Here is a 12,813-nt window from a genome sequence, read left to right as displayed (position 1 = left end):
ACGAGCCGCGGCCCCTCTGCGCCCCTTTTCCTGCGCCGCTGGGGCCCGCGCTCCTGGCCCGGTCCTCCGCGCGCCGGGAGCTGGGGGCGAGGGCCAGGGCCTCCGCCGCCTTCCCCTGCGGCACAAAGGCGGCTGTCAGCGCCGTCTCCCCTAGCAGCAGCTCAGGGCCGGCGGAGACCGTTGTGATGGGGCTTGTTCTTAACTCAGAAAGACAGCAAGGAGCCGCTTAGATCATGCTGCTGCTTGCTTTGTGTATGCCCTGTTTACTCGAATATCTTCTCAGTCAGATTTTGGGAGTAGAATGAAGACAACCGTAAGAGACGAAAAAATTAAAACCCCCTTTTTGGTAGCTGTAGGATGAAAACTAGTTCTAGATAAAATCAGTTTTCAAATACCTTCCTCGGCCTCCACTGGTGGCTCCAAAAGTTATTCCACTTGGTACGTGTTGTTAAATAAATTAGGTAATTGGGTTGCTAACGGTCTTTAAGCAAACCTGTGGCCTCGGGAGCAGTCACCAGGGCTTTCTCTTTCAAAATTGAGTCATACTGGGTATGAAACCTTCTATTCTTTCACCTTATTGTTTTTGCTTTAATTGTACTTCGTAATACTTAGTATAAAAATTTACGGTAATTATAAAGGCCCTATAAACGTACCTTTTTATCCCTCTTACATCAGTAGTCATTTATTTTAATTGGTTCTATTGGGGGGGAGGTGTTTTAACCTTAAGAAGTTATATCTTCTCTTTTTAAAATTTTTAATAGCCGCATTGGTTGTTTAACCACCAATTCGTCCTGATTTTGTTTTTTTCTTTCTTTCTTTGAAAGTGTAATATCATTTGATGATTTTGAAGAATCTATGGTATCTGTGGTATAGAATCAAAAGAAGAGCTTCACATACTGCAGTTAATAATTTACCATCCCTTTGTTACTTGCTAAATTAGATAAGGAATGACTGTCAACTCCTTTCTTTGAGCTGCTTCATTCTGATTATGTTAAGAAACAATGAAATAATCATTACTAGAATTATTTGCATTTAAGATCTTTGTTTTAATTCTAAGAATTAAAATATCGTTAAATGTTTTTAGATTAGAATACAATACTAATAGTTTTTTATACCGGCATAAAGTTGAATAATAGGCCTAAAACTAAAGTTGAATAGTATCCGTGTAGTTTTAAAATTAGTTATTTGCTTGATATACTCTTGTTACTGATGACCTATAAATACCTATGTGTGTGTGTGTGTATGTGTGTATATATATACACACATACACACACACACACACATATATATCCACTTTAACAGTCACTGTTTCTAGGTAGTCTGAGAAATTTAAGTATTCTAAATCTTTGAAGATGGCCAACAAGACATTATTATATAAAATTGTAGGGTGTTTTTTCATGTTTAATCTTTCATTGAGTGACCTTTAAATGATCACTCGAAAGTCTTCTAACACAATGAGTTTGGTTTATTTGTGTTGTTTTTCATTTTTGTATTTTGTTTTTACCCTAGCACTTGCCTTTGAATTAAAGTTTTTTGTTTGTTTGTTTTGGTTTAGCTTCCTGGGAATTACTGATTGTCTTTGAAGAAACATGAAGTCACATTCTGTTGTTATGCTTACTCTAGCCATCTTGGTGTTCCTGACATGGATCCCTGTGTCCCTGAGTTGTAACAAAGCACTCTGTGCTAGTGATGTGAGCAAATGCCTCATTCAGGTAGGACTAAGAATATTATTATTAATATTAAAGTGTATTGTAGAGCAGAGATAGAGCACAGATATATAGATATAGAGTGTACATGTAATACAATGTATTAGGTAAGAGATGAGGTACTGAGTTATGACAGAACAGTGGTCTGGGTTTTTGCCCCTTTAGTTCACGTGCATATAAGCAAGGTTAGATTCAAGAGGTTTAGTACTAAAAATAATATCCAGCTTTATAAACATGCTGTTATAAGGTGATGAGCACTCTGTTTAGAGGAATTAAAGGGTTTCTCTTGTATACTCTAGTTTGCATAGCAAAGAGACTAAATAACTATATTTAGGGGGGAAATTTAGCTAGTCAAATAATAGACAAATTGTACACTACACGTAATGTTGTTTATTCTATGTTGTCTATTCTATGTAAGAAATTACCTCCAGCCCTGGCCGGTTTGGCTCAGTGGATAGAACGTCAGCCTGCGGACTCAAGAGTCCCAGGTTCGATTCCGGTCAAGGGCATGTACTTTGGTTGCGGGCACATCCCCAGTGGGGAGTGTGCAGGAGGCAGCTGATCAATGTTTCTCTCTCATCGACGTTTCTGACTCTCTATCCCTCTCCCTTCCTCTCTGTAAAAAATCAATAAAATATATTTTAAAAAAAAAGAAATTACCTCCAAATGTAGCAACTTAATTTAGTAGATACTTATTATTTCATGCAGTTTCTTTTTCTTTTTTTAAATATATCTTTATTGATTTGAGAGAGGAAGGGAGAGGGAGAGATAGAAACATCAATGATGAGAGGGAATCATTGACTGGCTGCCTCCTGCATGCCCCCTACGGGGGATGAGCCCACAACCCAGGCATGTGCCCTTGACCAGAATCGAACCCTGGACCCTTCAGTCCGCAGGCTGATGCTCTATCCACTGAGCCAAACCAGCTAGGGCTCATGCAGTTTCTTAGGGGTGGGAATCTGGAGCAGCTGATCTGGGTGGTTTTGGCTTAGGGTTCCTTACAGGGTTGCAAGCAAGTTATCTGGGATTGGGAAATCAGCTTCCAAAATACATGATAATTAACTTTTTTAGTCATCAAAGCAAGCCTAGTGATGTAGCTACCACTGTCATTTTCTCATTTCAAGAGAAAAGTGAGGTTAAGTAATTTGGCTCCGTTCACATAGCTAGTAAGTGGCTATAGAATGTGGGTCTGTGTTTGACTCCAAAGTCTGTGGCCTTTCCCCTAATCATACTGGTTATTACTCTTCATAAAGTTGTGTTCATTAGTGATGAACTTCATATCTTATATAGCTGTTCTCTCTTTTCCATCCTATTAGATCATCAGTAGTCTTATGCTCTTTGTGTGTTTATTAGCCTCCCTTCTAATTATTGGCTGTTGGCTAAGAAATTTAGTAACCACACATACTAGAATTCTATGTAAGTATGAGTCAGCTACCTCTTGGCTATAACCCTGACATAAGAGCAATTGTGTGTTTGTACTAGAAGTAATAAGGATTTTTACAGATCAGAGGCATTTTGTGCTTAATTCTGACAATTTGGTTCTTTTCATTAATAATTGAAATTCTAGGAAGCATGGCCTTTATGTGAGTGTAGTTTGCCACCATCTCAATTCTGTTTACTCTTACTTTGCATTTCAAACCAAAACATTTAATAGAAAAGTTAGTTGAGTGGTTGGTTTTTAATTGTTTTACTATGAACATTTTCAAGCACAAATAGAAGAGATGAGGGTATAGTAAATAACAATTACAATCAACAGTTACAGCAATTATTAACTCATGGTTACCCTTGTTTTATCGCTATTCCTCTACCCTGACCACTGTGGTGTTGTTTTAATTTCAAGCAAATCCCTGATACTATTTTGCCATAATTCTAATACCCATCTCTTAAAGATAAGAACTCTTTAACAAATAGCTATTAGCAATTTTAAAATTACCAGTAATTCTTTAATATCACCTAATTTTATACATGGAAGTTTTGATATGGCATGTCTGCTTAGGCTTATGCTTGCTGAAAATTTTAGAGTCTGTACATTAATTCCAGCTTTGTGCTGTGGTCACATGGGGAATCTGTGCTCACTTCGCAGTTGTTTTAATGTCGCTTCATTGTTCATTAATAGAAATAAAGTCTCATAACAATTACTATATTCATGTTTAGGTGGAAATTCACTTAAATTCCAAATTATTTTTTGACTCTCAGAGGTCTGTAATTTCCACTAGTTCAAATAATGAAAACTAGAACATTCCCTTTTATTATTATTTTTATATACAATATCTTATTGAAACTCTTATTAATATGAGTCTGTGATCAATGTTCTGTCTTAGATTTTTTTTAAACAGCTTTATTGAGATAGATAATTCTAATATTATAAATTTCACTGATTTAAATGTATAATTCAAAGAATTTTGGTGTATTCAGAGTTATGCATCCATCACCACAATGTAATTTTAGAATCTTTCCATCACCCTAAAAAAAAACCTCATACCCATTAGCAGTCATTTCCCATTTCTTCCCCACCTCTAGGCAACCAGTAATCTACTTTCTATGTCTCTATATGCCTATTCTGTACATTTAATATGAATGCAATCATATAATATGTTGTCTTTTATGTCTGTCTTATGTTATTGAACATAATATTTTCAAGATTCATGCATGTTATAGCAGGTATCAGCACTTCGTTCTTTTATGGTCAAACTAGAGGCCCGGTGCACGAAATTCGTGCACTCGGTTGGGGGGCGGGGTCCCCCCAGCCTGGCCTGTGTCCTCTCACAGTGCAGGAACCCCGCAATCAATCTCCCCAAAGAGGTAGGCTTCACCCACCCATCTGGGGCTCCTCAATGGATTGCCCCAAAGAGGTAAGTTGGAGCCAGGGGTCCCGCCTCCATGCCAGGCATGCAGCGTCAAGTCCCCGTCAACCACGTGCGCCTGCTGCGCATGCAACCTTCTGATGATGGATTGTGATGGTGTGAGGGCATCATGGTGTGATGGCGTGAGGGTGTGATGACCATTTGCATATTAGCTCTTTATTATATGATCAAATAATTTTCCACTGTATGAATATACCTACTTTAATTTATTCATCAGTTGATGGGTATTTGGATTGTTTATACTTTTTGGCTATGGTGAATAATGCTGCTGTGAATATTCATGTGTAAGTTTTTATGTGGATATGTTTGTATTTCTTTTGGGTATATACCCAGGAGTGAGTTGCTGGGTCAGATTTTCTGTGTGTGTGTGTGTGTGTGTGTGTTAGTGTTAATCCTTACCTGAGGCTATTTTTCCCATTGATTTTTAGAGAGAGTGGTTGCCTCCTATATGCCCCTGACGCAGGGCTGGGGATTGAACCTGCAACCCAGGTATGTGCCTTTGACCGGGAATCAAACCTATGACCCTTCATTTGGCAGTCTGATGCTCTAACCACTGAACCAAATCAGCCAGAGCTATAGTCCATCTTTTGGATGTGCCACAACTTGTTTATCCATTCACCTATTAAGATTCATCTTCGTTGCTTCTAGGTTTGGCCAATTAAAAATAAAGCTTGCCTGGCTGGTGTGGCTTAGTGATTGAGCTTCAACCTAAGAATCAGTAGATCACAGTTCAATTCCTGGTCAGGGCACATGCCCGGGTTGCAGGCTTGATCCCCAGTGGAGGGCATGCAGGAGGCAGCCGATCAGTGATTCTCTCTCAATATTGACGCTTCTATCTCCCTCTCCTTTCCTCTCTGAAATTAATAAAAGACATCCTATGTAATAAAGAGGTAATATGCAAATTGACCATCACACCCTCACACAAGATGGCTACCCCCATGTGGTCAAAGATGGCCGCCACAAGATGGCCAGCAGGGGAGGCAGTTAGGGGCAACCAGGCCGGCAGGGTAGGGCAGTTGGGGGAGACCAAGCCTGCAGGGGGCGGGCAGTTAGGGGGAACCGGGCCAGCAGGGGAGGGCAGGTGGGGGCAACCACGCCTGAAGGGGAGGGCAGTTGGGAGTAACCAGACTGATAGTGGAGGGCAGTTGGTGAGGACCGGGCCTGCAGGCAAGAGCAGTTGAGGGGAACCGGGCCAGCAGGGGAGGGCAGTTGGGGGCAACCAGGCCTGCAGGGGAGGGCAGTTAGGGACAATCGGGCTGGCAGGGGAATGGTTAGGCATTGATCAGGCTGGCAGGGGAGTGGTTAGGTGGTGATCAGGCTGGCAGGCAGGAGGGGGTAGGGGCAATCAGGCAGGCAGGCAGGCGAGTGATTGGGAGCCAGCAGGCCCAGATTGTGAGAGGGATGTCCGACTGCCAGGGGAGCCAGCAGTCCCGGATTGTGAGAAGGATATCTGGCTGCTGGTTTAGGCCCGATCCGGGGCCTTAACCGGCTGCTGGTTTAGGCCCGATCCGGGGCCTTAACCAGCAGTTGGACATCGCCCGATGGGTCCCGGATTGGAGAGGGTGTAGACTGGGCTGAGGCCCCAGCTCCCCATCCCAGTGCACGAATTTTGTGCACCGGGCCTCTAGTATAAAAATAAAGCTGCTACTATAGCTAAGATCTGGAAACAGCCCAAGTGCCTCATCAATAGATGAGTGGATTAAAAAACCTTTGGTACATTTACACAGTGGAATACTACCCGTCTGTAAAAAAGGAGGATCTCTTACCCTTTGTGACAGCATGGATGGACCTGGAAATTATTATGCTAAGCAAAATAAGCCAGTTAGAGAAAGACAAATATCACATAATCTCAGTTATATGTGAGATCTAATGAACAAAAATAGGTCCAGAGGCATGAATGCATGGCACAGAGGGTAGTCAGGTGGAGGGGATGGGAGGAGATTAACACTTTCATTTGTTTTTGAATGCACTCTTTTCTCATCAAGTATTTCTGAGGATACTTACTGGAAATTTATTCTGTTACCTGTATTTATATTTCTTCCAAGATTATTTTTTCTTTTAACTTACATCTCTGGTATGGCAGGCCTTCCCCAATTTTTATTTAGTTGTCCATTATAGTTAAGAATGAGGCATTCAAAGCATGGTTGGGAGACTATATGTGGGCAGGGCTGACGGACACAGACTGGAGGGTTTCACTCGAGGGGCAGGGAAGCCCTTCTGCTCTGAGACTGGTCATTTTCCTGAGCAGAAGTTTTTGGTGTGTTTGCTGGTTTTATTGCTGTGGTTGGAGTGGGCGGGTGGACAGTAGATCCCTGTTCTTGTCTTTTGCTCTAGTGTGGAGGGTAGCTTAACAGGACTGATAGAAACTTGAACTTTGATGCCCTCTTCCATTCCTGTTTTCTTCAGTTGAAGAACAGGTTGGCTGTTGGTGTTTCATGTGCCAAGAATTGTTAAGTGGGGTCCTTGGATCTCTTAAAGGCTTATGGCATCTTCAGAATCAAAAATTGTATATGTACAGTATGAAAAAGGAAAAAAGTCCATAGCTTTCAGAAGGTTCTCAAGGTGGTTGTTGCTCTGAAAGATTAAGAATTGCCAGTGTGTGCCCTAACCGGTTTGGCTCAGTGGATAGAGCATCGGCCTGCGGACTGAAAGGTCCCAGGTTCGATTCTGGCCAAGGGCATGTACCCTGGTTGCAGGCACATCCCCAGTAGGAGATGTGCAGGAGGCAGCTGATCAATGTTTCTCTCTCATTGATGTTTCTAACTCTCTATCTCTCTCCCTTCCTCTCTGTAAGAAAATCAATAAAATATATTAAAAAAAAAAAAAAAGAATTGCCAGTGTGGTTTAGTTGGTTGGAGCATTGTCCCATACACGGAAAGGTTGTGGATTCCATTCCTAGTCAGGGCACATTCCTGGATTGCAGGTTTAATCCCTGGTGGAGCGTTTCTCTCTCTGTGTGTCCCTTCCTGTCTCTCTAAAATCAATCAACGTATCCTTGGGTGAGGATTAATGAAATAAAAAGAGTGTTAAGAATTGCTGGAGTTTTGCTTTCCATTGCACATAGTAAGTTATTAAAATTTTGCTTTTATATTCATCAAAGTACAAGGCATATTGACATTTTAGATGATAATAATAGCTTCTCTCCTTACACTTACAGAACAAGAACATGTACAAAAATGAACATTGGAGAGTACTTTAGGAAAGGCAATGCTATTAAAGTTTTAAGAAAGATATTACTTCCTACATCTTAGAGGGAATTTAGATTTTCCTTTTGTTACTTTGGTTTGGTTTAAACAGCATCTGTAGTGTTGAAATGATGTACTGTGAGGATAAGCTAGAACATTTGTTTATATTGAGCTCTCTGCAACTCTTGAAATAACTAAATATAAAAAAATTTCCCTGGAAGCTCATAGTTATGTAAATATTTTTGCCAGCATGGCCACAAGCAGCACAGTCATTCCTGCCACTCCTACCAGTTGCTACAAATAAGGGTAGTCCCTACATAAATATTTATTTTGTGCTTCTGACAGGAAAGAAATCTAACTTTAAACATCAAGAAAGTAAAATTGGCCGAAACCGGTTTGGCTCAGTGGATGGAGCGTCGGCCTGCGGACTGAGGGGTCCCGGGTTCGATTCCGGTCGGGGGCATGTGCCTGGGTTGCGGGCACATCCCCAGTGGGGGATGTGCAGGAGGCAGCTGATCGATGTCTCTCTCTCATCGATGTTTCTAGCTTTCTATCTCTCTCCCTTCCTCTCTGTAAAAAATCAATAAAATATATTAAAAAAAAAAAAAGAAAGTAAAATTGTCATCATGGTATATTTCCTTGCTGATATAATGAGTGGTTTAGTTTTCCTATGTCAGGGGGAAAAAAATGGTAATATAGGATTTTCCTTTTAACAAGATCTTTCTATTTTTTTCTTCTGCTGTGGGAAAAAAATATAAAATTTGAATCAATATTATGCTTTTACCTCAGAAATCTCAAGACCCATTTTTGTATTAAGAACTAAAACAAAACAAAACAAAACAAAAAAACCTAATTGACTTGTGAGTACTTTTGGCAAATATTTAGAGTCATATTTAGGGTGATGTAAGCATTATATTTAATGAAAATATTCAAACTTAGGTTCAGAGATTGTTGATGTATTATTTTAGCTCTTTACTGGTTATCTGTGTATTTACTTAGCACTTTTTTTTAATATATTTTATTGATTTTACAGAGAGGAAGGGAGAGTGATAGAGAGTTAAAAACATCGATGAGAGAGAAACATCGATCAGCTGCCTCCTGCACACCCCCTACTGGGTATATGCCCGCAACCAAGGTACATGCCCTTGACCGGAATCGAACCTGGGACCCTTGAGTCCGCAGGCTGATGCTCTATCCGCTGAGCCAAACCGGTTAGGGCTAGTTAGCACTTTTATGCACTAAATCAACAGTCTGCTTTTTTATTCTAAAAACTTATTTAACTATTAAATAAATCTTAGATTTATTGGAATAAGTTGCGATATCAAAATAGTTTATTAATAATTATAATTTTTAAATGTATTTTTGTCTTAGGTTAAAAATATAAATAGTTCAGATAACTTAAGGACTTTCTTAATCACAATAAACTTAAAAAAAATTAACTTTCTCTTCCTTTTTCCTTAATCAGTGCTAATTAAATCTACATTATTTTCTTGCTACATTATCTTGGTTTGTCACTAATACTAGTAATATTTGGTTTATAATATACAGTGTTTCCTTTTTTCTCTTAAAAACATTACCTTATTTCTTATAGTGTTTTTTTCCTCTTCATTTTACTTCCTGCTCATAAAAGTTGTGGCTCTAACTCATTTTTGTCCTCTTTTGCTTCTGTTAACACCTCATGAAAATATTTGAATTAATGTCCAAAGTAATGAATTAGGCCTGATGTGATTTAAGAGAAGAATAAGTCATTGTTTCTCTTCAAATGTTTAATGCAGTTAGAATAGCTGCTAAAATTTTTAAGTAGAGACAAATTTATTTTCACTGGCTGTTTCACTTTGTTAAATTATTATATTAAAACAAAAATTAGGATTTCATTGGAAGACATGGACATTTTCAAATATAAAACAGGGAGAAATTTTCAAGTATAAAATAGAAAAAATAAATAGTCAAATAATCCCCCATTAACCTATCACTCAACTTCAACAGTGGTTTACAAATAGCCAGTCCAGTCTTATCTATACCTACCTCCACCTTACCCCAAAGGGAGTATTTTAAAGAAATTTGTTGGGGAACTTATACAGTAAATTAAGGTTTAAAATTTTATTACTAGGTTTATGTAAGAAATGGGTGCCATTTGACATATGTTGGAAGTTCATGTAAGTACATGAACTTGTATGCTGATATATTTCACTGACAGAGAACACTACTGTTCCCCCATCGTGTTTCATTTAAGTTTATATTATTTTCAGAACAAAAGTTTACCAACCAGTTGGAATTTATAAAGAACAACATGATAATAAGATTCAGCTGAGATATTTTTGTTCAGTTTGGTCAAAGTTTGTCTGATGTTCTCCTTATAGAGTATTCATATGTTAAAATAGATTTATTGTAACCTAGCATAATATCATTATGTTTATTCTTTTGAATAAAGGTTAATTGTTTGAAGATATGTTTTATATATTTTTAAATACCCATTTGATCTAAGAAAATGTGTAAATAATATCAGCATAGGTACAACCTAATGCTCCCTTGATTACTGATGCTTACGCAATATGCATTTACTAACTAGCTTTGTTCTTACATTCCCGGGGCCTTTTTTTTTTCCTAATCACGATATTATAAATATTTAGAGTTTGCTTAATTTAGTATTTAAGGACCTCAGTTTGTGTTTTTAGTGTATGTTTTCATAATTGTACAGACATTAATCTGGCTCTTAAGTCATACTACCCAAATAAATTAAATGTTTATTTGCCATTATAAAAAATTTTCATATTTTTAAAAAATTACAGGATGCATAGGAATAGAAAAAAAGTAAATCATTCATAGTTATGTTTTACAAGCACAGATTACTCTTAATATTTTAATATAGTACTTTCCAGGTTTTAATTCTACGTTAAGGTGATTTTAACAACTGTATTATATATATAACTTTTCTGTTCAGCGTTTTTTATTAGTATTATTTTATGCTTCTTTATAAAAAGAAAGTACGCTATTTATGTTAGTTAAAAGAAATATAGTTTTAGCTTAAAAATAAAATAGCCCTAACCGGTTTGATTCAGTGGATAGGGCGTTGGCTGTGGACTGAAGGGTCTGGGGTTTGATTCTGGCAAGGGCATTAACCTTGGTTGTGGGCTCATCCCCAGGGGGGGCATGCAGAAGGCAGCTGATCAATGTTTCTTATTGATGTTTCTAATTCTCTATCCCTCCCTTCTCTCTGTAAAATCAACAAAATATATTCTTTAAAATAAATAAATAAAATAGAGGAATATGTTTTCAGAGTTAGAACTATCTTCAGTATTGCTTTCTTTAATATCAGCTTACATTTAAATAGTGGTTTATATTTTTTAATTCTGGTTTATTAAAGTAATACATTTATGTACTGTAGTATACCATTCTGGTCTTTCAAAGGTGAAATAAGGTGTTCCCTGATCTCCCAGTGCATGTTGGGGGGTCAGATTTATTGAGATATAATTACATACAATTTTCTCTTTTTTGGTATAGAGTTTTATGATTTTTGACAAACATATGCTCTATAGTATACAGTCAAGCGAGGGAATATTTTCATCACTTTTACAAGTTACCTCGTGCTCCTCTGTAGTCAAAACTAGCCCCTCCACAGCCTCAGTGCCTGGCTACCACTGATTTGATTTTTGTCTCAATAGTTTCACTTTTTCCAGAATGTCATTTAAATAGAATTGTACAGTACGTAGCCTTTTGTTTTTCTCAGATTTCTTTCATCTAGTATAATGCTTTTTAGGTTCATCCACATTATTGTGTGTTTCAGGTATTTCTTTCCTTTGTATTGCTGAGTTGTAGTCTATTGTATGGCTGTACCATAATTTGTTCATTCATTTACTGGTTGATGGACATTGGGTTGTTTCCAGTTTTTGGTGATAATGAATAAAGTTGATATATACTTTCACATATGGGTCTTTGTGTGAACATGTTTCATTTCTCTTAAGTAAATATCTACGAGAGGGATTGCTGAGTCACAAAAGCATTTTGATAGCCATTATCTCACTTGGATACCAAAGTTTATAAGGGTAAACCCAACAATACCACTTCCTTTTTATGACTGACAAAATGAGACTCAGTGGTATATGTTGCAAATCAGATTCTTCCTCAATGTATTAATTTCCATCTCTAGCCTAGAAATTTGTAAGTTCATAAAATAAATTTTTACTCTTACAGTCTAGTCTTAGTCTTAGGTGAATGATAGTCCCCCTCCCCCATTTATTTTGCATAGAGGATTAAGATCTCACCAGAACCTTGAATAACATTTTCTGTTAAAGTTTATTAAATAGTTATGATAAGCCTTAGCTGGTTTTTCTCTGTTGTTAGAGAGTCAGCCAGAAGACTGACAGATCCCAGATTCGATTCTGGTCAAGGGCCTGTACCTTGGTTGCAGGCTTGATCCCCGGCCTGGTTGGGCAGTTTCGGGAAACAGCCAATCAATGTGTCTCTCTCACATCAATGTTTCTCTGTCTCTCACCCTTCCTTCCACTCTCTAAAAATCAATGGGAAAAAAAAATCCTTGGGTGAGGATTAACTAAATAAATAAGTAAAACCTCTGTCTTTTGGCATTCAAAAATTTGAAATTCTATGTCATATTGTAGTTTTTTCTAATTAAAATGTAGTAAAATACATTTTTAAATGATTAGGCTCTTTCTCAAAACTACATCCTGCCAGATTTTCATTTCCTATATGCTTTATGAGAATCTTGCTGAATTCTCTAGATACCCATGCTGGTAATATGGGATAGCCCAAATGTATAAAATTTTGTTTTCCATTTAGTATTGTTGTGCCCAGATTTCAAGATTCCCAAAAGTCCACCAGGAAGCCAGGGAGTCCGAAGCAAAAGCAGAGAGTCCTTTATTTCAAACCTAGGTCTGGCTCCCCTGCCCTCCTTACTGGCACAGCAGCAGGTGGCAGAGAGAGCGAAGCCTGATGGGACTGTAGGTTTTATAGGGGGGTGGAGTAAGGGCAGGAGAGGGGACTGTGGGCCCCACCCATTGGCCAGGCGCGTGTCGGTGTCTCATTACACAGGATGTGGTCATA

General features: G+C 38.3%; 1 protein-coding gene across 1 annotated transcript in view; it reads left to right on the top strand.

Moving 5' to 3' along the window:
• The first annotated feature begins 336 nt into the window (after positions 1–336).
• The window catches only part of TWSG1 (twisted gastrulation BMP signaling modulator 1), a 33,117-nt gene continuing 20,640 nt past the window's right edge, over positions 337–12,813 (top strand). Inside the window, exons 1-2 of the mRNA XM_006763274.2 lie at positions 337–438; positions 1,556–1,712. Coding sequence (XP_006763337.1) covers positions 1,590–1,712 — 123 coding nt within the window. The 5' untranslated portion in view covers positions 337–438; positions 1,556–1,589. The remainder of the gene's footprint in view (positions 439–1,555; positions 1,713–12,813) is intronic.

Source organism: Myotis davidii, unplaced genomic scaffold (assembly GCF_000327345.1).
Source record: "Myotis davidii unplaced genomic scaffold, ASM32734v1 scaffold78, whole genome shotgun sequence".
Taxonomy (NCBI): Eukaryota; Metazoa; Chordata; class Mammalia; order Chiroptera; family Vespertilionidae; genus Myotis; species Myotis davidii.
The sequence above is the reverse complement of the archived record's forward strand: the minus strand, read 5'-3'. Positions and strand labels throughout refer to the sequence as shown.